The sequence below is a fragment of the Crocodylus porosus genome, unplaced genomic scaffold (assembly GCF_001723895.1).
Source record: "Crocodylus porosus isolate Cpor-Errol unplaced genomic scaffold, CroPor_comp1, whole genome shotgun sequence".
NCBI classification, from domain to species: Eukaryota; Metazoa; Chordata; order Crocodylia; family Crocodylidae; genus Crocodylus; species Crocodylus porosus.
In genome coordinates, this window is record NW_017728931.1 from 78,381,826 (window position 1) to 78,407,722 (window position 25,897).

Consider the following 25,897-nt stretch of genomic DNA (forward strand, 5'->3'; position numbering starts at 1 on the left):
TACTGAAGAGGTTCATAAGCTTTAATGAAAAGTTATGCTTCCAAATTATTGCAACTCATTGCACTATTTCATAGTGCTGGATCAGCTATCCAGGGAAACCTTAAGTCTCCTATCTGTTTGGCATACCTGGAAGGGGTGAGCATTGCACTGAATGATGAGCTTTCAAGTCTTCCTCAAAGTCCAGCAGAAAATCTTCCAAGTCACGTTCATCTGTGGGGGCGGGAGAAAAACCCAGATGTTTAGACTCTGGTTCTATAGAAACTTTACTAGTGTAACTTTTGGGAAGTGGCTGTCCAAGTTTAATGCTTGGCCTTGCTGTCTCTTAACCTAAACAGATGTTGGCTGTTTGGTTTTGAATTAGCTAGGGAGGACTGATGTAAAAAATGGCATTCCCAGTCCCCTAAAGATAATTAGTTTCAGAAAGGTGTCCTTCAAATGCTCTAGACATTGAAGAGAGGAGGCTTTTCCTGACATCTGGGGAATACTAGGTAAAGACACTGCTATGCTATCTCTCAAAATTTCTGCTCTGTTATTTTTATGCTTCACACCCAAACACCTCCACTGCTATAAACAACATGTAATCCCAGAACATATTTCCAAGCCAGCAGCAGTCTCTGACAGTGAAGCCCTGAACCATCCTCCTATTGAGTGGGAAGCCTAGCTATAGCCATTTCACTTCCTCTCAATTTTGGGAAGAGTTGGTCACCAGCATTGTTATTTCCTGTTAGGTCATATAGAGCAGCCCTTGGTAATAGCAAGCTAACTGATTTGTTTTTCATAGTCAAAACATTAGAAATCACTATCTGAGGTGGTGATTGGTACGGTCCATTCAAAGTGATGGCACTCCTTGAAAACATTAGGAAACAATTCTCACAGTCCAAGAGTTGCATCCTACTCCCATTAAATTCAATAGTAAAATTCCCATCAATTTTTACTGGAACAATCAGGAGCATTTAAGAATGTTATAAAGGCAAAAGGCAATATTATTCATAACAGGCAATTGGCTAGTGTACGACAGATTTAAAATAACTAAGGAGTGTTTACCTGGCTGCCCCCTGCTCACTCTTTGGGGCTGGCTATGTAAACACTTCCTGTGCCACCACCACTGCTGCCTCCTTCAGCCACCAGCGCAGGGGCTCCCTCCCCACACCTGCCTCCGTCTCTTCCCCTGAGCAACGGGGCTTCTTCCCCCCACCTCCCTTCCCCTCCATGCTCCCCTCTGTCCCTGCTACCTCCCCCACCCTGCTGACTGTTGGATGTGTCTGTGCTTGTCTCTGCCTGCTTCCACCTCCTCCACTGAGCAGCAGGGCTTCCCTCCACCTTCCCCTGCCTCCCTGCTGGCTGTTGTGTGCCCGGCTCTGCCTCCTCTCCACCTGGGCCCATGCAGCCAATTGCCACCTGCCCTCCTGCAGCTGACCAAAAGCATTATGGACAGACAGATAGACTAAGCTCTTTATTATATTAGAATTTTACCTTGAATTTGTAACATGCTGGTCTCTCTCCTGTGAAAATCATCAGTGCTGCTATTCTCATCTTTGTTCCACTGGCTTGGGATTTTGTAATGGCTCTCACAAGCTCCAAATGCACAGCACTGGTAAGCATACGGCATTTCCATGACCCTGTATATTAACAGAGAACTATGACATTACATTTGTTAGAAAGGTATACTGCAGTAGGGGCGAACCTTCTTGGCAGGTGTGCCACAAATTAGCTCCACACCTCCCCCGAGTGCCACTCTCATCCCCTTCCCCTACCTGATTGGTTGCTCTGCTTCCTGCTCCCTGCCCTGTGTCCCTGCCCAATTTGCTACTCTACTTTCTGCTCCTGGCCCTGTGTTTTCTGACTGATTTGCTGCTCTGCCTTCTGTCTCCTGCTCTCTCTGGCACTATGTTGCCTGTTCTCTTTCCAGTCTGCCAGGTGCCACACACAGAGGGTGCGTGTGCCTCTTGGCCACACATGCCACAGGTTGACTATGCCTTTTATATTGGCTCACTATGATTAACATGGGGAGAGATGAACTAAGTTGCATAATGGTTGAAAGTAAAAATATTAATGTTTAAAAAATCTTATTAATGAAGTGTTAGGGTTGCACAGATAAAATTACAAGTCAGAAAATGCAAATAGCTCCAAGGCACATTTTAAAAATACAGTGTGCTTGCATCTTGTTTATTTCATAACAGATCATTTATAACATACTTACCGATGCATTAAATTGTATATTTAATATAGCAGGACTAGACATCTGCAGTGCAGTTGAGTGAATGTTGCTTCCAAAACCATAATATTTGCCTTTCCTGACATCTAGTGATTTTAACTGTTTTAACTCACTAATTTACCCATGTCATTTCCTTGGGTTTATTTTTCTTTTAAAAAGAGAGATTCAAGAACATAATTGCATCCTACCTGGTTTATGAGCACAACCAAAAACTCAGTCCACAAACCCTCACGTTCTGAGACCATCAAGATTAATTTGAAACTAAATTTAAACTTTGTCCATCTGTATTTTAAAATAGCAGAAGGGAATTTTATCCCTTGGACAAAGATCAAGAGTGGGGACTCCTAAACTGAAATGTGAACGATTTGAAAATTTTAAAATGTGCGAAAAAAAGATGTTACAAAGGAAATTGTTTTATGGTCTTTGTTATCATGGGTGATTTCTGTTCTGAGGTGTTAACCCCTTTTAGAACATGTGTATTCCCTATGCTGATTTGGGATGTCACGTTGACTACTGGATTTCAGTTCGTTATACTCCTAGGAAAGTTGCAGGTCTCATACATTTTGAAGTCTGTTGCTCTGTAGGCATTTCAAAATGAGGTGGGTATAAAGAAATGCCTATGAATACTGTGGAAAAATACAGGTGACTATATAAAAGTCCAGACAGAAGTAACAATTGAAACATTTCAAATGCCTTTAGAACAGGGTGGGCAAAATACAGCCCATGGGCTGGGTCCAGCCTGCCAGGCCATTCTATTCCGCCCATGGAAAATTTATATTTACCTGGTCCTGGCTGCCTGTCAAAGATGACAGGAGCCATGGGCAGTAGGACCCAGGGGGAGCCACCAGCAGGACGCAGCCCCACCCCCAGACATTTCCCTGCCTTCTTGCCCCTGCACTACTCCAGCACCATGTGGCTCCTGGCTGCATTGCCAGACAGTGGGAGTACAGTCCCCTGGGGCGGGAATCCCACATGTACACCCTACCATACACATGCATTCCCCCCAACACTGCCATACACACAGACCCTCACATCCCCTCTCACACCCCAACTACCTTCCCCCCACACAGTCCCCTATAAACCCTATACCTACCCACACCCCACATATCCACAAATACACACATGCTTCCTCACCCATCCCCACACCTATCCTCCTCCCACAGACACCCACACACTCACAGCCCCTACAAACCTATAGCCACCCTTCCCCTGCACAATATGCAAGAGTAAGACTTCATTTTAAGCTATTGTATGCCAGGCACCTCTATGTACACTACACAAACACATACAAACCAAGACAAAAATAGTTATTGAAATCAAATTAATGAATGTTGTAGATGTTCACTTTTTAGAATATAATTTGGTATTTTTCTGGTTTTGAGATGGGAAAACCCCTTGCCGAAAGGAGTACTTCTGGGGGCAAGCGGAGGGACTTCTGATCACAAAGGTCAAGGGTTAGGGGGCAGGACTTCCAGTCACAAGATGGGAACCAGGGGGTGGGGGCACCTGTCAAGAGGCCAGGCTACCCATGCGGCCCTCAACAGCTTGCCAAAACTCAGTAAGTGGCCCTCCAGGCAAAATAATTGTCTGCCCCTGCTTTACAGTGCTTCAAAGGATCAGCTGCAGAAATGTGCATGTGCTCTGAAATATTCCCAAAGTAGCTGAAGCATGCCCAGATTCCTCTCTAAAAAGGTAGTACTCTGAAGTGGTTCATTTTTTGTTACATGTGCATAGGGACAGAGGGACCCATAAGTTTTTCTCCATGAGGGAGGGAGGGAGAGCTGGGTGGACAACCTGGCAATCTGACTGCCAGCTTTCTAGCTCTCCTGTTACTGCATCCTGCTCTGGGTCCTGAGGCCCTGTGCACCCTGTTGGGGTCCTTGCCACAGTCTTGTTCTCCAGCCCCTAATCCTTTCTTCTACCTCTCTACTCTGCCAAGAGAGGGAGAGAAGAAGTTTTGGGCTAGAGTGTTAGAATCCTGGCATCCCCTGCCACCCCTTCCCCCCACAACCACCCTCCCTCCACTCCCTTCAAAAAAAATAAAAAAAAGAGATCCCTGCTCTCCACTGTGGTATTCTTTGTTCTCCCCCCTACCTCCCCTCCTTGTTGAGGAGAAAGCTGGGGGTGGTGATGTAGATTGATGCAGCCCCCTGTATTATCCCCTTGTTGAAGTCTAACGGTTTTCAGCTGAGGGCACCACAGTGGCTCTTTTCCCCTTTTTGAAACATTTATAGCCCTGTAACACTTGGAAACATTTCAAAAGTTACTTTTGTCTGCATGCTAAGTTTGTTAAGCTTTATGGATCACCTCTGGGTGGACTCTGCTATCTGCTCCCTGATGGTTGGTAAAGAAACATTCAATCTACACAGCTTTTCAATTGTATGTTTTAATTAAAAGCCAACAATTAACAATAAATAAAAACAGATCAGTAACTTCACATAAATGGAAATAAACTAAAATGGAATACTATCAGCTTATCAGGTTATTTTCATCAGGGTAAGCAAACAGTAAATGAGTTCTATATAAATTGTAATCATCTGGCAAGGCAGCAGTCAACAAAGCAATCAACCCAAATAAACGGGGCCTTTGAACTGCCAGTTAGCGTTTAATGCTCTGTAGTGAAAGGCATAGTAGAGAGAGGAAAGAGCTAACCCACAGGCTTTAAAGCTAACATTTAAATTATAATTTAAATAATCAGAAAAAAATAAAACTGCTACTTGCTCAGATTTGCACCAGTAAGTGTCAACAGGGGTATCTCAGGCTTGTTTTGAGTGTGCCATGGGGTGCAAGGTGATAATCACTTGCTCTTTCCCATTCAGCTCCTATACAAAGTACTGCAGTGGCAAGCTCACCTTGTCCTTGCTGGACCCTGTCTGAGGGAGTTAAGCACTTGATCCTGCCCTTTGCCCCTGTGTGAGCAGCTAAATGCAGGTTTGACCATGCAGGCTCTAATGCAAGGAGGTAAGCTCATCCCTGCCCTTCTGCTCTGTGGGGAACTAAGTGTTCACTCCTACTCCTTTTCCCTGCTCCTCCTGCCAGGAGCTAAGTGCTGTAATAAATAAATTAGCCACTGAATTGGGGTGCTGCTCAATTCAACTCACTGGAGTTAGAGGGGTGCTGGGACCCTCAAAAAGTTGAGAACCACTAGAGCTAGGTACAGACAGTCAAAAAGCCTGAGGCTGAATTGATTTAGTCATTGCAGATTAGCCTAAAGTGCCCAGTTTGAGCAGATTAGCAAATGGACAGACATTCACTTTTGATTCAGGAAATGCAGCCACATGCCTGCAGTGGCTCAAGCCAGAAGCCGGGGGGTGCTAGAGCATGCCTCCCAGCCGCTGTCAAGGGGAAGGGAAGACAGAAGCCCTTCAAGGCTCTTACCCCTCCCTGCTTGAGTTCCTCAACTCAGGGAATGTGGCCAGGCAACATCCCAGGGCTAGCTTGCTGGAGAGTGAGAGTTTAAATCCCCTCCTTGGCCCACATGGGACTCCAGACCGGGTCTGTGAGGGGGAGGGGAGGGGGGTGCAGTGCCTGCCAGGCTTCTATCCTGCCCCCACTGATGGGAGCGGGGGCAGCCACTGCCAGACTGAGAAGGGAGTGCGGGGAAGGCAGTGGAGTTGAATTAATAAATGCTTGAATAAGAATAGTCCTTTCTCTAAAATGAGCATGTACTGAACACATCACTTTGAAACCTCAAGCACATGACTAAGGTTACCATACGTCTGGGTTGTCCTGGACACGTCTTTTTTGGTCCCCTGTCCTCTGTCCAGACAGGGTTTTAAAATGCAAGCAAATGTCTGGGGTTTTGCTCTGCCTCTGCTTTTCTCTGGTACTTGAGGCTTGGCTGTTTGGACCTGGGGGCAGTGGGGGAAGGTGATTGGTTGTTGGGGGATCATGTGCTCTGTGTGGGCCTGGCAGCTGCTGTGAGAGAGGGAGCGTGTGTATTACATGGGCAGCAGGGCTGGATGGGGCAGGGGGCTGTGGGTCAGAAGCGAGGGGCACTGGGGGGTACAGTGGGTCAGGAGTGAGAGGCAAAGCAGGTCTGGGGGGGAGCCTGTGTCTTGAGGGTGAGGGGTAAAGGCAGGGCATGGACATATCACTGCTCTCCCTGCAATTGTATACTCCTTCTGCCTCTCCCCCCTCACCCCCCACCCCCACAATGTCCTCTTTTTTTGATACTGGAAGTATGGTAACCTTACACATGACAGACCAACCAAAAACCGTCACCTAAGCTAAGATGAAGCCCAGTAAAACACAGTCAGAGCACACACAATTTAGCCTAACTTAAAATGGAATGTAATAAATCAAAAAGACAAAAAAGAGACTTGCATAAGCCTTGCGTAACTCTGGGGCCACAGTGTCTCCTTACACCCAGGTATTCAGAAAGTCCTTGCTTAGGTATTTCTTTTATGGGTTCTGCTTTATAATGTAATTGTAGTTCCCTGCTTTCTTTGGTCATACTAGTTCAAGCAGTCTGACACCCTCTCCTGTTCCCTTAGCTCTGTCTCCAGCACACAGATGTGATGATTGTGCCTGGGTTTTGCCAACACCTCCCACCTCTCAGTCTCATCCTGCAGGGCTTGGAGCCAGCACACTGAACTGGGGAAGGAGGGATTAAAGCCTCTCCCAGATGCTAGATGGGGCTGCCTGTGGGGGCAGTCCTTCTCAGGCTGTTGCCCTGCTCTGCTCTGCCTCAGGGGGGAAGTTCTGGCAGGGGCTGTCCCTTCCCCCAAGGCAGACCCAGCTGCATCTCCAGCCAGGTCCCCCCCCCGCCCCCAACCTTTGTCAGCCAGCCCTCACTGCTCTGGCTAGAGAACAGAGTGGCGGGGCCAACCCTGCTCTCTGTAGCAGACAGCACAGCCCAGGCTAGTCTGGGGCTGAAAAGCATACTGGGATGCTGGGGGATTCTGATTCAACTTAAACCAGGAAGGGGTCTGGGACAGACGTTCCATAAACTGGTTTGAACTCAAACAGTTAATTCTGATACTACATTCAACTAGGTTTATGTTACACTATTTTTGAGCATTTTGAAACTGGTTTATGTGCACTGAGCTTCTGTTCTGTAACAGGTTTAAACCAGTTTCTGATCACTTATACTGGTTTATGTGCACCTTCTGTCTGTAGCTTCTGTTAGGCAATAGTGGTAGTAACTATTACTCCTTTCCCAATATAAATATTTGAATGAGATAACCTAAACTACTTCGGTACAAATCAGGATAACAAACCATAACTAATAAACAAGTATATGTTAGGTAACCGATGCCTTAAGACTTAAACCTACAGTCCCTAAAACACGAGAGTTCCATGTATGCAATCTTTAAAATAGTGACCTAACCAAGTGCTTTAAATGCCTATGACCCAATTTCCTTAGGTGCAGTTCTCAAATTAATCAGTGGGTATTAATCCATGCACTTTGGTGCACATGCATACACATCCACCTACACAATCCCCCAATTAGTGGGATTAAAAGTGTAATAATACTGATTAAGCCTAGAGGTGTGCCCTTGATGGAAAAAAACTTGAGTATAAGAGGAAGGCAGTTCTTCTGCAACGTGGCTGTTGTGACTCTAGTGGCTTCATGCAGCTTCGGAAGAAGCTGATAATGTTGTGGAAAAGATTAGCTTATTAATAGAATTACTGGCCATGTCCAGGTGAGTTAGCATGTGCCTGTTACAGCATCTCAAAGCAGTTTGAGATGCCGGGAACAAAAAAATGTTTCCTGTGCTGCATATTTGCAGTACAGACTCCAAGCTTCATAATGAGAAATCCTGGTATAAAAAAAAAAAAAAACACACTTGGAAAAAAAAGCGGCACAGCAACCGAAGACTGGGTCTTCCCAAGAGACGCTCTAGCACTGGCCAGAGGATCTCTATGCCTGCCACATGCCCCCACTGCTCCAGAATGCTGCCTCAGTGTGCTGGAGCAAATAGAAGTGGGACAAGGCTGGCAATAGTGTCTCAGAACCAGGCTCTGTCCCCAGTAAGCAGGGACATGGGGGTCGGGACTCTGGGGTGGGGGGCTGTGTAGGCAGGGTGGCTCCCCTGCCCGCCCTCCCACACCCTGCACAGTGCACAGCCCCCCCCACTGCAGCAGCAGCCAACAGTAGGCCATTAGAGCACTGCTGGCAGAGACCCCTGGCAGCATGCAGTGCTGCCTGAGACCCGGGGGCTCCATTGGTTCATGATACTGACCTGGCTTGGCCTGCTGGCGCACGCCTTCAGGCAGGACCAGGCCAGCTCTTGCTGCCATCTAGAATTCCTGGCACTGCAGGCAGGAGCCGTGCACCATTGGGCATACTGGCTTCTGCCTCAATGGAGCTGGCCTGGCCAAATGGCATATAGGTCACATGGAGACAGGAGCTGGCCCAGCCCAATGTCACACAGCTCTGCCTGTGGTGGTGGGAGGCCTGTGTGGCAGCAAGAACTGGCCCAGTCCTGCCTGAAGGTAATGCCAGTGGGCTGGGCTAGTGCTGTGCACCACATGGAGCCCCCGGGTTTCAGGTAGTGCTGTGTGTGGTCAGGGGTCTCTGCCAGTAGTGGGCCATGCCTGCCACAATGGCCTGCTGCTGCTGCAGTGGGAGGGGAGTGGAAGGGCAGGCCTCCATCCCTCCTACACTGTCCCTAAAACTCTTCCACAAACCCCACATCCCCCACAAATCTGATACCCTTCATGCCCAGCCACCAGAGGGGACGGGACCTGTTGGTGGGAGTTATGGCTGCAGGGACAATTGACACACTGCAGCCCTGCCCCATGTCCACACTGGTGCTGCAGGTCTGAGGGGACAGATGCTGTCACAGGTGGCAGCAGGTTACAGCCAGGCGGCAGCCCCCACTGCCAGACTGCTGCAGTGGGTAGAGGATGAAGAGGACCCTCTAGGTTGGGGCTGCTTCAGCAGTCTAGCTGACACACAAAGGGCTAGTGTACTCAGATACCAACTGGCCAGGCCTCAAGGTCCTGAGGGCAAGTAGCTCTGAGCTGCTCAGCAGGGCATCTTTTTATACAGCTGGGGCCAGCACAGGTGCTGGTCCCAGCTTCTAGTTCCCCTTGGCTGAAGATCCAGGAGGAGCTGGGTAGTGTCACTTTGCTCCAAGTGGCACAATTTGCCCCACACCAAAGTGCATGTTCAGGCACATGTGCTGAGGCACAAATCTCTAGAACAAATTTGTGCTGCTGCTATTTGAGCTGCTGCAAGTGCACATGCCTGCATGTGTGGATGTGCCCCCTGACTTTATATGCATGGCAAAGACAAACCTTCAAACGCTGCTGAATTCCTACCTGCCTGATGGCCTGTTTGGGGGAGGAAATGTAGGCCTCAGGTTTTGTTGTATTTATGACTTCTGTGGCAAGATCTTTTCCATTATCATTATCAAATCTATAGAGATAAAAATCACCTTTCTATACCTACTCACCACTCCCCTGTTTATAAATTTAGCTTTTTTGCCACAGTATCATCTTGACAGCTCATGGGAATAGATGCTTGTCTACTATAACCAATAAACCTTTTTCAGGGTTAATGTTTCTGAGGATGATGTTGCTAATTCAGAATGTTGAAAGCTTTTCAGGATGAATACAGTAATGATATAACTATGTGCACACTATTTACTGGTTCTCAGATAAAAAGATATTCCTCCTTTTATAGCAAATACCAACACATGGGGAAAAATATACATTTGCCTTAGCACTCTTTATCCAGGGAAATAAAAAATGAAATGTCTTTAAGAATATGAAGCATTTGAGATTTAAGTCCTGCAAACAATTCTCAGGCATCTGCTTAACTTTATTACTGTGAGTAGACCCAATGTGATAATCTGTGCTAGAAAAGTTGTGTGTGGCCATATGATTTATATGGCCCCATGTCTCAGGTGGGTAAACTGAGATTCAGAGCCTGCTCCTAATCATACAGGAATAAAAAGCAAAAATCCCATTAACTTCAAAGGGGCAGGATGTGCCTTATCCAGTGATTGACAGAATTGCAATCATTTCCTTCCTGTCATCCAGTATCAACTTAAATGCTTTCTATCAATTAAAAAAATTAATAATAATAATAAAGTGCTTATTTGAATCTTAAGCTTTGATCAAAAGTTCTGAGGAAAAAATATTTGCTTCTGCTTAACGAAATATTACCAAGGACTTCTGTACACCGAAGAACATATTTTTCCCTTTGTATCTACTTAACTCCCATTAAATTTAATAAGAGCTATGTAACCACAATCAATGGAAGAAGGAGGACATATCAATAAACTGCAAGCAATATCATTTTAACAGCTTTTGAAATGTATTACCAGGAAGCAGATGTGGATCATGTTAAGCAACTACTGAGGTTAATATTTCAAAATCCTTCGTAGGTTCTTCAGTTGAAAGCAAGTATAATAAAAGAAGTCTATCTTTTTTATCATATTTGTTTTAGTTTTAAGAGAGCAGATCAAAGACCTGTACACATTACACAGTGACACACCTTCCATTGCACATGAACACAAATGTGGCATATTAGTTTTAATGAGATACTCACTTGAGTTCTGGAAAATTTTCAGATGATATCAAACTTTGTAAGGCACGGTTTCCTGTTAATTTTAAGTGAGTTAAACCATGTAGCCCAGTCACAGGAAAAGAGGACAAAAGGTTGGATGACAGATCCCTGTATAATAGCAAATAAAAATCAGCTTACAGGGTTTTTTTTCCTTCAGCACTAGAAATATTATATTTAAAAATAGTTATTTAACTGGACCAAGTTTACTAAATTAAACAGTGGGCCCTGGTCAGCAGTGACAGTCAGCAGCATTATTCAGAAGCACAGATTTCCTTTATCCCAAAGAAAACACAGCTTGACTCTGGCATCATCATTTTCAGTGGTAATTCCTGCTACCACAGCACTAGTTTTTTTTTTTAAATCTGGTAATGAATTGATTGTTTTCTGCAGATGAGGGCCAATCCCAACTGGAAATGGAAGAAGACTTTAAGCCCTTTGATACCAACTAGGCGGAAGTGGCTTATTATTAAAGGCTGTGAAAACACATTTTTAAAGCTGAAGTGGGGAGATAGGGTGGGGATGAAGGGGGACTCTACCCAGAAGCTTCACAAGAAAGCAGCAAAAGAGCCTGAGGAATGATAGCTGTTATTGCTAGTATTTTCCTTCTTGAAATAAAGTACCTTGTTCCACATTAGGAAGTGGATCTTCGCAAATATTGCCGTCATAAATAGAGACTATTGAATGTGTGATCCTAAGTCTCATCACTAATGCCTGTTTTGGCAGCTGCGCTACAAGACGTTATGTAGTATATCTATGTGAACGTAGTACTGCCAAGTACAATACCAAATAGTACCAGTGGTGACCTCTTGGTGTGGATGGAATTCCTCCAGTCCTTAAGTGGGTTGTAATACACCCACTTACCAGAGAGGATATTGTTATCAAATAACAACGGTTCAGGCAGTGGAAAGGAGTGTGTCAGAGCAGACATTCTACTGGCTAATTTAGATTAGCTCTGAGAGATAAGTTAAATAGCTGCTACAAGTATAATCAACCCCTGCTGCCTCTACTCCTACTTCTCAATATATAGCAACAGGTAGGGCTGAGTTTGAGCAGAGACATAGAGTGGTAAGAATAGTTGAAATTCTGAGCCAGGTGGGATGGAGAGTGATCTGAGCATGAAAATAGGGGAGCCCTGGGGTAAAGCCAAGGGCTAAGAGTTGGGTAAGAGGGGAATTGGTTTCAGAGCTGTGGTTAGGAAAGGGTGTCAGTGTGTGGACTCTTACCCTCATGAGGACTAGTGGCGGGTGAGAAAGAAGGGTCTGGGTTAGAGAGAAGGAGCCGAGGAGGTTGGAGTGGCTGCTTCTGAGGGATGGTTTAGGTTGGCAGACCTGAGTGTGGATAAATGAGGGATGGGTGCATGACTGAGCAAAAGTATGTGGCTTGGGCAAAGCAAACCATGAGAGCAATGGAAATAAGAGCTTAACCAAGTAAGAGAGAAATGAGTACAACTGGCAAAGGGGGATACATTTACTGAGCTGCCATGAGCTTTCCTATTTCTCCATGAGCTTCATTCATTTTCTTCACCATGGTCTTCACTTTGATATTTGCTTTTCATTTGAAAAATCTGGTCAGTAAGCAGGGGGGAACATTGGGAGGAACCAGAAGCTATTAAAAATCCTGTTGCTACTGAAGGTGGAAAGAAATGTTACTATCCCTGTGGCTGTTTGCTGGAATGTTAATGAAAATCAGTAGCTCATCAGACGGTACTTGGTATACAGATGTGCGATTATGGTTGCCTTTGCTGGGAATGAAATGCTTATGCCAGCAACAATATAATTAAATACGAAGAGTGAAATCCTGGTCACACTGTAGTCCATGGCAAAACTTCCATTGACTTCAGTGGAGCCAGGATTTAATTCTGATTCTTTGACTACTATTGTCCTTCCACTTGGTTGTTAAATGCTTTGTTCCCATCAGCTTTTCTATTTGGCAATACCAACTGAAATGATTTTTTTACCAAGTTACTAGTATCGCTAGGTTCCCTGCTTCATTTTTTTCAGGCTTACTTGCTCTTTCTTGCAGGGAAACACACAGGAGAGGATAAACGAGGGGATATGTTCTTCCTATATAGCTTTGTCACCCAGTTGTTAAGTTGGGAAGGGAGGTTTTGCTATCAACAGAAAAAGCGTGGAAATGAACAAGCCTGAGAGATCCTGGGATAATTGTGAAAGGCAAAGGTTCATTTGTAAAGAGGTGCCAACACACCTACCCCTAAACAGTGTGGTGCTAGTGAAGGTTTCCCTAGCCATCCATTACCTAAGGAATCACAACAAAGAGGTACTCTTGTGGCAACAGCAGGCAGGAGAAAGCCAGCAAAGGCTTGGAAGTACTTGTGAATAAAAGCTGCAAAACTGGGCCTCAAGTACTTTGACCAATAAGCTATTAACTCCGAAAAAAGGCATTAGGAAAGAAAAAAATTGGTATCTTATTAATGACACCACTGAAACAAGCCAGAATGCCTCTTAAGAAAGTGTATTGTTTTGTTTTCACTGTGGATCTAATCCCTTACTCCTGACGCAGAAAATAATGATTGGCATTACTGCTGAGTTAGGCTACAAGGGATTAAGCCAGCTGGAAGAAAATGGGACACACACACATGCTTCTTGTAGGTGTGGACAGATATAAGTAAAACACTTCAAAAGCCTTTGAAACATCTGAAATGCCAGATATCCAGACATACGTGTCCTTTGAAACATTCCTAAAGTGGCTGAAACTCCAAAATAATGCCTCTTTAAATGAAGTACTGTTTTGGACTGTTTCACTTTTGTTTAGGTCTGCATGGGGACACCACAGGGACAGCCAGGAGGGACTAAAGCTAGACTCACTCCCTCTCCCTGTTGAGGCTGTAGCTGGACCCTCCAGACCCAGTCCCCTCTATCCTCCCCTCTAAGTGGAAGAGGAGAAGTGTGGGGGACTGGGGAGTCCCCAGAGCCACTCCTTCCCTTCTTTCCTCTCCTTTATGCTTTCCCATGTACAATGCAGGTTGTAGCAGCCTGCCTTAGTGCTACTTGGCCAGAAGAGGCTTTGCTCAGCTGTGCCAGACAGCCATAGCTTCCTGGCATGGAGTGTAAAGTCCCCAGTGGGAGAAGCTTTTTGAAACTGCCCCCTTCTGCCCCCAGCCAACAATCAGTTGATTGTCAGTCCCAGAACCCTTTTGGATCCCAGTGCAGTTTGGGCCCCCAGGAATGATAATCAGGCACCTGTTTTTGGCACCTTAAATTGGGTGCACATGTAGAAACCTTCCTATTTATGCTGTCATTAACAGGGTAATTGTTACATAAATGTAACATGTAGAGGGGGCCTTGGAAACATTTCAACTGTCACATCTGTCTGTGTCCTGTGATAGATAATTTTCATATACTGCTATGAATGGAAGGCTTTTTTATCATACCCATGAGAATGAGGAGATAGGGTGAAAGAGCAAAATCTAAAAAGGGGCTTCAGCAGCCCAGAAGATTAGTTATTGATTTTAAGCCAGAAATTCTGTTGACCAGAGCCCAAAACTATTACATGGTAAGCTTTTTAGAAAAAAGAAATACGAAAAATAAGTAAATACTTACAGTTTGATCAGAGATGGTAAAGACGAGAATGCACTGGGCTGAATAATTGCAATTTGGTTCCAAGCTAAATCCCTACAAGAAAAGTAGTGCAAAATTACATACTCTCAGAATATATCTGGAAGCTTTCACAGAACTAGTTGCAATGCTAAATATAAAAAAGGTATTAGTGATATTACAAATACCTTTAGTTGGCTTCTGTGCTTAATGGGGTCATGTATATCATATGGTGACAAGGATGTATTCTGTTTTAAATGCATTGGCATCAGACAGATACAAAAATAACACCAATTTGTAAATGGCTATCATGCCATTTATCTTCTAAACAAATGTGCTCAACCTTTTTCCCCCATGGGCCAGACAAGCCCTGCCTGGTCTGTTTGTGGGTCAGATCCAGCTGGTGGTCCTCATTTGGTGCCTGGACATGCTGCACACCATCTATCTCCTTGGAGTGGGGCAGGGAGCAGCTCTGAAGGGGAAAGGAGCATGACCTGGCCCCATGGGCAAAAGGGGCATGACCCAGCCCCAACCTCGCCCCAATGTGGGAAAGGTGCAATGCATGACCCCAAGGAGCGGGTGGAGGTATAGCCCAGCCCCAGCCTGGTCCTGTGGGGTGGAAAAGTCATGGCCCAGCTCCAGTCCAGAAGCAGGGAGAGGGGGCATGGCCAGGCTCGGGGTTTGGGCATTTGGCAGGAGGGAGGGTAACCATATTAATGGTCATCGCTTTCCTGCTACTAAATTTCTGGACCCATAGGAAGTCCCGCAGGCCAGTGGGGATGGCTCCATGGGCCACATTTGGCCCATGAGCTGGAGATTTGAGTATGCCTGTTCTAAACAGTTTATGGAGTCTGCAAACACATACTTGTATGAATAATCCTTGCTCACAAGAATAATCCTACTGACTGCACTGGAAATGCTAATATTAGTAAGAGCGACTTCAGTACGTGAGAATTTGCATGATCAGAGCTTATATATGTTTTTATGTGTTTTTGACATAAGTCACATAGCCTTCTCCATGTGACAACTGAGTTTACCTGTCAAAACATACTAGATCTGTTTCAATGCCTTACTAGTTCTTTAGGAACATTTAAGAGTTGCAGCTATTATAGCAGCACATTTACAACTGTGAATTCATTGCTGGAAATGCTCCATTTCAAAATGTTTATTTTGTTTTGGTAAATATAACCTAGTGGTCTGAATGATCAAAGTGAGAAAATACTAACACAACTGTTGAGGGGTAGGCACTGGAAGTGGGTGTATGTTCTCTGAGAACCAAGGTAAAGGGCTATTATGGCTATACTCACAGAGAACGCAGGGCAACCAGCTGCTGAAATGTGTCTGCTTTGATTTCATAGATTTCATTATGATGCAAGTCACTGAAAAAGCAATGAAAATCTTACTGGTTTCATAGAACATAAAATTTGAGGAGTATTTTAGACTGCATATATAGCTTCAGGTTTGAAATCAAAAGACACACATGCTAGGGGGCAAATCAAACATCACCAAATTTGATTCAGTAACAAAATAAATGGGGTGTACACACACCAGGTGTGCATGCACACATTTTACCTTCTTAAGACACTTTGTGGATATCTGTAGACTTACATTTTCTGAAGTTTTTTGCAAGCCGTAAAGCTGGGTAAGTCTTCTAAAAGATTGTAAGATAGATCCCTGCAACACATAGGATATGAAAGGAGTGAAGCCCTGTGATGCTATAATAAAAAGTGAATACCTTTCTCTTGACTACATCTGAGGATAACCTACCCCAAATGCAGATTTCCTTTGACTCTCTGGATAGTGATATTGAAAGTATTTCTGTCTGTATTACTCAATTTACATCACAATTTAAGTGTTTTTCAAAATTTAACTTGCAGTTAATTTAATTACTTAAAATAATCTACTATATAAGTCTATTTATATTTTGTGAGAGAAGATCCTAAACTTTCTAGCTATAATCATGCTGAAATTTAATCAGCTTTCCAGACTATACTTTAAATTAAATAATTATGCCTCTGACCCTTAGAACTGCTGTATCTTTTAGCTGAGGGAAGTGGTTAAGAAAAAAATAGAACTAACTTTGAAATCAATCACTGAAAGGAGAAAACCTGAAAAGACTTGAGCCAAAACTCAACAAATTACAAAATAACTGAAACATCTGGACTGATTTATAGTATAATATAACTAATCAAAAACAAGCCATGGTAATTTGCAGAAATTGTAAAAAGAAGAAAGAAACAGTGTAATAGAGCCCCATCCTGTACTCCTTTGTGCAGGGAAAAATCCCATCAAACTCAATGGGAGTTTTGCCTGTATAAAATTATGGGATTTTACCTTTAAATACAAAACATGTCCTATGTCTCTGTTTTCTAATTTATCAGTTAATGAAGTAATATATTTTTCTGTCTGAATCTAATTATTTAGAACTGGCACACCTTTATGGAATTACAAATCTATGTTTTGCTTTCCTGGAAACATTTTAATTCTGTTTATACTCGTCTGTTGTTTTGAAGAAAGCATTCCAACTATTTACCCTATGCTTGCTTGTGAAAACAAATGAAGTGTATGACAGCAATATGTTTGATGTGATTGTACACACTGTCCAGGAGCTGCCTCAATCATAAGTATTCCTGCTCTTGCAGGGTAGGTTACCTTAATACGTTTTCGGCCTGTTTTCAGATTTTTTTTTATACTAGTCAGACATAGCAGATTGAGGTCTACAGGCCCACACTATCCTGCAAAGAATGGATGCTGTCCAAAACAATGCAAATTAAACCAGTGTCTTCTGCCATTATAAACAAATGATATGATACGAAGCCTTGAATTCAATTATGTAATACAGTGCACTGAGTACCAGTGCAGATGTCAAAGCCATTTCCAGAAAAATTAAGTTCTAGTTAATGGTTTTAAAATAATCATTTCCAGAATATTAAAACCCTACATAAAAGCCAATTGAATTGTAAATATGAAAGGTGCACAATTTCAAGACAGAAATATGCATTTCAAGTTACTGTTGCCATTTCAGCATGTGTTATATACTTTATTTCTTATGGCAAAGGCTTTATTTGTCTTCTGCTCTGGAAAGTACTTATCCTTCACAGGATAGTACAGCTCTGTAGAACTTAGTTTACATGTAAAATTCCCATTATTATCAATGCAATGTGGTTTTTAGTGTTCTGGAAATTAATTTATTTAGCTCATTAACTAGAATTCATTTTTTTTTCTGAAAACGTTCGTGACATCTATGTTGGTGCTCAAATAATGTGTTATAATTAGTGCTATTTCAATGTTGGCCAAGAGAATTAATACCAAATACATTTATGGTGATGTAATACATAAAGTGAAGTGCTGTTGGCTCATTCACAAAGAAGTGGACAGAATGATTACTTTTATTAGTGATTAAGCTAACTCTGTGGTATACTTGCAAGATAAAATAATATATTGGTTTCACTAGTATAAAAAGTATGCCTCCACATGTCCAAGAAACAGACTGCTTTAAATTTCAGTCAGATAGAAATGCCTGGTTAAGATGTAAACTAAAGAGAAGGCTATAACAAGGACCCAGAGCTGAAGTCCTTACTTGGGTATATCTTCTGTTTACTTCAGTGGGATATCTGCCTTAGTAAGAAATCTGAAATTGGATCATTTTAAACAAAATTACCATAGAAGAAATTATAAACAAAAATAAAGTCTTATAACTAGCCTTGATGGCTTCTCTCCTGATGCTATTAAGTTGCATCTTGTGTTACCTTTTCCTAAAAATGTACAATATAATTTATATATAAAAATTGTTTTTTGCACTGGTCCTATCTGGAAAATCCTGACTGACATGCCCATTTTCCAGGACAGGGACAGTTTTATTTGTTACATGTTGGAACATACCCTAGCACTATGGGGCTCTGATCTTTGATTTGAATTCTAGGTCGTATTTAATGCAAATAACCAACAAACTGATAATAAGTAGATTACAGTATTCCACAAACATATGTCACTTAATCCAGCCATTATACTTCTGCATTAACAGGCATTATTAGCCTTACTGAAACATACAGCACTTGGAGATTAGGTAACTGATCACACGCGGTTTTGGGAAGAGAGGTGATCTGTGCTCCTGTGAGGGTCCTGTTGAAATAAAAAAAAATAGATTATTTTTTCTTTCTCTCACTCTAAAGTGTGAAAATTAATGTTTTGTTTTACATAATGTTGAAGCATTTGTCTATCACTTACAAACTCTCTAGGCTTGTTGTCCCAGTCAGGTCAGGAAACTCAGTTATTTGTGAAGCACCATTTAAAGTCCTAGAGTCGAAAACAAAGTATCGTTACTGGGAGAAAAGTACAGGACAATCTTCATAATGAATTGGATATTCAATGTCAACGAGTTTTTGAAGAAAACATACAGGGTTCTGAGTTCTGGTAAGTGTTGAAACGCAGATTTTCCAACAAGCTGGATAGGGTTGTCATAGAAATGACTGCAAAAAAGAAGAAAGTATTTTAAGTACATTTTAATAATTTTGGATGTGAGAGTATACTTCAGAAATAGAGGTGAGACTATGTGAGGATGATGATATGGAAATTTCACGCACCTTTGACTGTCTCTCTTTCTGACTCTTTATCTATCTGTAGCAGCCACCTTTTGAATACTTTAGCAGTTTCAACAGGCTATCCATTTCTTATGTTTTCATATTACCCTACTACAACAAGATTTTCCTTTTTTTCTTCCATTTGTAAAATCTGCCTGCCAAACTGGCAATGGTAGGGTACCCAAGGTAAAATATCAAATATGGATCAGTGATGTTTAAGGTATCTACCTGTCTAGAAACAGGAGTTTTACTGGAAAACCTTTTATTGCACTTTTAAGTCATGCTGCTTTTGTGCACACCAGCGATTTTGGAGGAAGTAGTTACAAGCCTTAAAACGGTATTAGTGATAGCTTTCATCTCTTCCTCAGGCCTGCATAGTTGAACCCATGAGCTTGAGGGAGCCATGCTTTACCAGAAGAGATATGATGGCTCAATGGCTGGTCTGCTTTAGTATAACAATGTATATTGTATTCCATATATCTTTCCATTTCAGGATTATGAACTAAAGGAATAATGTTCAATCTCCTTTATTTGCTCTGGAGCAGATAGGTGTACTATGACGCAATGTTACAAAGATATTTAATCTTCACAATTTGTGTTCAAATATCTGTTTTGCTATGAAAGATGAGGAGAGGAAAAGCTTTTTCTTTTAAATTTTGCCAATGGTTCGGAAGGCTCTGCAATGCTAACAAAAGGACTTTCTCAAAGATGTGGAACAAAACTAATGTCAAAAGCAGGCATTCTTTGTAGTAATGATGGTCTATATGTGGTTAGAGGTAGCAAGGGGCAAACTCAGGTTTTTACCACTCTGTATTGAGTTTGGAAGTAATATAACATAACAGTCTGGGCAAGCATAAGACTGTATTTCCTATAAACGATGAAACATTTTTGTTAATAAGGTCAGAGCCCTGGGTCTTTAGACACAGGCTATAAGGATGTACAAAATTCTCTGGTACACTGATCTGTCAGATCCTGAGAGGAGAAGACTATTTCTGCCATGCTATAAAAGGTCTCTATTCTTCTCATCCCAGGTAGCACAGCTTTCTTTAGAATCCATTAAGGTAAGTGAATATTTTATTTAGGCTTTTATTTAACAATTCATCGTTATTCAATCTGAGACTGGCATAAACAAATGAAAATAATCTTTTGCTAGCTCCTGCACTGTGGTGTCAAAAAAGTTGATCAGAAGTAAAAGGTTGAGTAAAAGGTCAAAGGTCACTGGGGGAATGTTTATCCCCCTACAAGAGTAGCATGTGGGATTGGGAAAGCTGAATGGTTTGAAAGGCATTAGACCCAGTCCACTCGCATTATGCTACTATACAACACACATATAGAATGAGAACTATAGAAAAAATGAAACACTGAAGAAAAATGTTATATTCAACTTCATGTTTTCTACCAAAAAAAACCCAAACAAAAATGCTCAAACCAAACAAAAAGAGGCTACTTACATTGTTATAAGTGATGGATTCCCCACAAATGCTTGCTCTGGTATTGATTTGATGTTATTACTATGAAATCCCCTAGAAGTGAAACAATACTTTGCATAACAATAGAAAGCACAAATACAAGACCTGTGGTATGTTTAAAAAAACCAATGTGTTGCTATATTTTAGGAGTAACTCCTTATTTTCCAGAGTACCACAGAACTACAAACTTGCTCATACCTGGAATAGGTATTGTGCACTATCCCCGCCCCCCCATATGGATATGCCCATTCTGCATTGAAAATCCCGTATTTTGCAGTTTAGCTGAGTCCACTTTGGGAGTAGATTAAGCTCAAAAAGCATTCCTAGGCTGTTCCTATATTATCAACTTCTGCTAGCAACGCTACATTGGGTAGAAGTCCTATATCATCACCCTGTAGCTGATACAGCTCTGTTACCCTCCATAGGTGGCTTCTACTGGCACAGTTTATTTGGAGGAGCTGGTTTAGCTCCAGTGACAGAGAAGCTTCTGGCAGAATGGCATCAACTTCAGAGGTGCCAGCTGCCTTAATGCTGCTGCCATTGTTAAAACAGCAGCATCCCCCCTGAAATGTAAATTAGGGGTAGGCAACCTCTTCTGGCTGAGGACTGAAATGACCCCCCTCCTCTGGGTCAGAGGTGGGCAAGTGTTAGGACCGTGCCCCCTCTGGCAATCATCCTCACAGTGGCATGGCAGGAGAGGGCCCAGAGCTGAAGCTCCCCACCATCGCCAAGTGCCACCAAGATGCAGTCACAGACCAGATCTGGTCCATGGTTGCCAACCCCTGGTGTAGTTCCATTGTATAAGAAGAATGTCCACAAAGGGAGTCAGTGCGGGAGAGCTATTGTGGTCTGAATTCATACTCTAGTTTATTTCACAATAGCTTTTCTGTGTATAATGCAATACACTGAAAACCTCTGTAGCTGTAGGCAACAGTGTCTTGCTCTATCTAGTCAAGACAGAGACTATAATACTGATCAAGGAAAAATCAAAAGTATTGTTTTCAAAATTTGTCTTGCTTCATCCCGTTTGCTGGGATTACTTCAGTTTATGCAACATGTAATGTCATGACATACCATATGTTGAACCTCTTTGGGTTCTTTCTTTCTTGAATCATTATCCAAATGAACAAGCTATATAATGTGCTTACTGCCTTCTAGGAAGGAGACCAAGTCTTTGTTATGTAATTAATTACTGGATTTTATTCATATGAGTAATTCACCATTGTTAAAAACAAAAGAAACAACTAAGGTTTGAAAAGGAACAATGATGATTTGTGTGGGAAACTTTCATTAGTTCAGTCGGGTATGAAAAAGGCTTTCCAGATTTAATTTGTGCGTTTAGAAAGCCTTGAATTGTTCACTGATGCAAGCATATCCCCAGTCATTACTTGTACCAAGTCCTGATTATCAGTTTCACTGAAGCAGTTGTCCTGCCTCTGTTACTGGGTTAAAAAAGCAAGGCTCTACAATATGGATCACTTCTTATATATCACATATAACAGCAACAATAACAACAAATGTGCCTATGATGCAGTTAGACCAAACAAAAACAAAAAACCCCCCAAAATGAAAAGCCCCATTTATTCTATCTAAAACCAACATAATGATTCATTTGATGGCCCAGATATCACTGAGCTGGACTTTCCACGTTAGTCTTCTGCTCCCTGCATGGCAGAAGTAGCTAAGGAAAGTCCTGGTTAACTTGCAGGGAGAATACTAGTCCCTCCACAAACTAGAGTTTTCCTTGTTGGTTTAAGGGGAATAACATTCCCTTTATTCAAAAGGAAATGTGTAGTGACAGCTACACGGTGTAAAGCAGTTTATATATAAGGTGGCTTCAATTCCTTGTAATGCAACCACTTCTTCATGTACTCAGCCTTAAGCACATGAGGAGCACTTGCACTTAAAAGAAGGTGCGTGTTTGAAAGATGCAGGTCTAAGTGTTGATCTTTCAAAGTGCCACACACCTGTTAGGCGATACTGAATGTCCTCAAGTCCCATTTAAATCAGTGGAAGCTCAAGGCAGTCAGTACTCAGGAGATGCTTTACAGATTGGCTTTTAAATCTTAATTGAGCAAAGCTCTTAAGCAAATTCTTAAAGTACCTTGCTAAATTGGCATTTTAAACTATTGCAATTTCATGCTTCAGAGCAGTTTTCCTATTCGAGAGAGACTGAATTAAAGGCATTTCAACATACTGGCTGAAGCTATGCAGTCTGACATTAGGAGACCTTACTATGGGGAGACAACTACCTGATATACTGTCAGGCAACATATTGTTTCATTCAAAGCACTAAGGATTGCACCCATTCCAACTTCTATGTTTTATGATCTGTGTTCAGCATATCATTTATGTTCCTAGCCTATGAGAACCCAATCCTGAAGTCAGCAGAAGCCACTTCCAGCTTGTAATATGGTAAACTAACTGCTTATTGTCCCAAGGGGCTCTTATGACATCTTGGAATAAGGTGAATTTAGTATCTCATGGTCACATTAAATTAATCCTGATATGCTCCCTATGCCAGATCTATAGTATTGGGACAGATGTTGCTTTATGGCATTACATTGCCTGAGAATTTCTCATGCTGAAGGAAACCCCATGCCTCCATTTCTATTGTGCAATAGCAGCACAAACCACTGTTAATAGTCCAGTGGATCTGAGATTATTCATATTATTAAAAAAATTTATAAAGTGCTGCCACTAACACTGTAGATAAATCACATAGAAATAACTTTAAAAATCTAGATCACTGGTAACTTTTAATGCTGTTTGTTTCTTTTTGGTAGTTCATTTGGTCTGCACTATAACCTACGCCGATCAATTTTGACCTGCTTTACATACTATGCCTGTACTTTCAGAAGTTTGGGGGTTTACAGCATTACAGAGGAATGTTTGCATTGAAAAGAAACTGTTTTAAATTAAAGTTAAAAATGGAAAAAAAATAGAATTCCTATGGGCTAACATGAATCCCTACTTCTGTTTCTTTGCCCAGCCGAATGTGGTAGTTGTTTTTTTTGAATGCCCATTTCAAACACAGTTCCAATTTGGGGCTGAAGCTGAATTAAGAGGGCCCCTTTTACTCTTTTCCTATATTGTATTTCAAGCATAGTGTTCCATAAAATGAAACCCTGTTGAAATACTATGATTCAATATAAAATATAAAAATTATCATCATGTATATGTTCAAAACTAAATATTGAAAATTACCTCTTTTACATATTGGTATGTTTAGTAATATTTCCAGGATACTACTTATACAGCACACTGATAAAATCATCAGCATTTTTAAAATAAATCAATCAATAAATCAAATGAAACATTTTCTTTCTAGAGCCAAGTTCAATACTTACAGCTCTTTGAGGTTTGTGAGTGTCCTGATAGCACTGGGGAACTCATCCAGACTGTTATAATTTAAATCTCTGCACAAAAATAGATTGCAGTAGTTACATTAGAAATTGTTAAGGGATAACACAGAACTTGTTAGTGTTCATAAGAAAGTGTCATCTTCCAGGCATTAAATAAAGAAATAGTTGAAACCAAAATTAAGATAGGCTTGTTTTGTTAAACTGTGCAGCTCACCAGAGCACTTCAGAAACTTCTGCTTTGCAGAGAATATAGCTTTAAAAATGTAAATAAAAGCTTATTTGTCCAGATAAAGGAGGTATTATATATTTACTGTTACATGTGACAGTAGACTGGAACAAGATGGTACTGAATTATACAGATAGGAATAAGCCAGACTTTATTTCAGACTCTGTGGTTTGATTAACTATTTTATGGGCATTTATAACCTGCCTTGGCTATACTTGCTAACACTTGTTCCATGACACTCACTGAGACCCATCAGTTCTCAAAGGCACCGGTGCATATGTTAGCCTTTGTGTAACAATCATTTATCCTAGTGATGAATCTCAAAACAACCTCTCCATTGATTGTCCTGCCAGGTAGTGCAATCATAAATGTTGTTAGGAAGTACTGTACTCTTTCACAGCTGCTCTTACCCTTCTTCCTAAGTTCAAGGTTATCATCTACAGTTTCTCCTTTCATACTAGGTGGGTGGGGTTGGGCAGTTATCTTAACCTTTTTTGCTATTTCAGAACAGAAGTCTACATAAAGTATCAAATTTCCCCCCTTCTGTTCACTTATTATACTGAGAGACTTTCTCTGAACTCTTTGTGGACTAGAAGTCAAAGTTGTACTGATGATTCCCAGTGACAAAAGGTTTAGTAAAGAAGGGTTAATTTATGTGATTAAGGTTAAGGAGAAACATGGCGTGATGACTTTACAGTAGCACTAGGATCAGGAAGCAAAGTGAAAGCTACATGAACCTGTTGATTAAAAAGAAAACCAGCCATTAGGTTCAGAGGAGGATTTATGTTTGAGATTTAGTATCACCATAAGCAGCAGCCCAAATGCCTTTGGGCCTCTTTTGTGCTCTGGTTGGGTGAAACCTGTCAATAGCATACTAGTGGAGAGGATTCAGTTGGTTCTGGTATGGAAGATGGAGGGGAATGGATATGTGATGATTTCTACCCTTAATAGCACGAAAGGGTAAGGAGTCTGCAGTCCAATTTTAAATATAGGTGGTGATATTTTTATTTCTACATGCAACAAATTACATTGCTTTATATTTCAGGAATGGCTTTTAGTTTTTCTTTCACCTTTTTTGAGAAGCATGTTTTGTAAACAATTCAGGAAAACTTCAACTGTACTGCTTTTACCTGCAATGAATAGAACTATAACAAAAACTGAGGTGATTTAAACTCTCTGCCAGAGACAATTTTCAAGTGAATCCTCTAAAGACTGATAGTTGATATAGTAATGTATTTATAATGGCATGTATTTATAATGACCATATTTGCTCAAATACAAGACAAGGTTTTTTCCCCTAGTCAGCAGAGGGGAACCCCCACCCCATCTTACATTTGAATACAAGGAAACCTCATTTAATACATTGCTTATCATTAAACTGCTGCCAAATGCAGTATGTGCTTAGTAATTGAAACCGGCTATGAAGTTGATTAAGTACAGCCAACACTGAGCATGACTAAAACATATCCCATCAGCATATTATCCCATATCTTGGGCAAACATGCTAATAGGAAGAATAGGTTAATACAGCCCACCTGAGTAAGATATATGGTAATGCTCATTGAGCACAGTTCCCCTCAGAGCTGACTCTTTCAAGTCATGGTGAGCCACAACACTAAATACATTTTTACTTTCTCCTCACTCCCACAGCTAAGCTGCACTTTCCTTCCCCATTCACAATGATTCCTGTTTCTTTACCAGCCTTAAATGTCCAGCAAACATCATCAAATGGGGCCCTATAGAGTTCACCCAAAATCCCTCTGCCACCCCCTTTCTCAGCCTGTTGCATATGTGGCAGAATGCCACCTTTGTCTCTCCCACAAAACTCTGCTATGTGGCAATTTGGTTAACAGATGACACTAAGATGTGGGGGGATGTGGGCACACTAGAAGGAAGCATCAGGCTTCAATCAGACCTAGACAGGCTACAAGGGTGGGTGGATGTGAATAGGATGGGATTCAACA

The 25,897-nt window shown here is 41.8% G+C and overlaps 1 protein-coding gene across 1 annotated transcript in view; it reads right to left on the reverse strand.

Annotated features, from left to right (window-relative positions):
• Nucleotides 1-25,897, reverse strand: part of LGR5 (leucine rich repeat containing G protein-coupled receptor 5) — a 119,375-nt gene that overhangs the window by 9,778 nt on the left and 83,700 nt on the right. The window contains exons 8-18 of the mRNA XM_019543937.1: nucleotides 23,693-23,761; nucleotides 20,325-20,396; nucleotides 18,691-18,762; nucleotides 18,521-18,589; nucleotides 18,344-18,415; nucleotides 15,902-15,967; nucleotides 15,601-15,672; nucleotides 14,300-14,371; nucleotides 10,722-10,847; nucleotides 1,474-1,619; nucleotides 127-210 (exon numbers count right to left, since the gene is read on the reverse strand). Coding sequence (XP_019399482.1) covers nucleotides 127-210; nucleotides 1,474-1,619; nucleotides 10,722-10,847; nucleotides 14,300-14,371; nucleotides 15,601-15,672; nucleotides 15,902-15,967; nucleotides 18,344-18,415; nucleotides 18,521-18,589; nucleotides 18,691-18,762; nucleotides 20,325-20,396; nucleotides 23,693-23,761 — 920 coding nt within the window. The remainder of the gene's footprint in view (nucleotides 1-126; nucleotides 211-1,473; nucleotides 1,620-10,721; nucleotides 10,848-14,299; nucleotides 14,372-15,600; nucleotides 15,673-15,901; nucleotides 15,968-18,343; nucleotides 18,416-18,520; nucleotides 18,590-18,690; nucleotides 18,763-20,324; nucleotides 20,397-23,692; nucleotides 23,762-25,897) is intronic.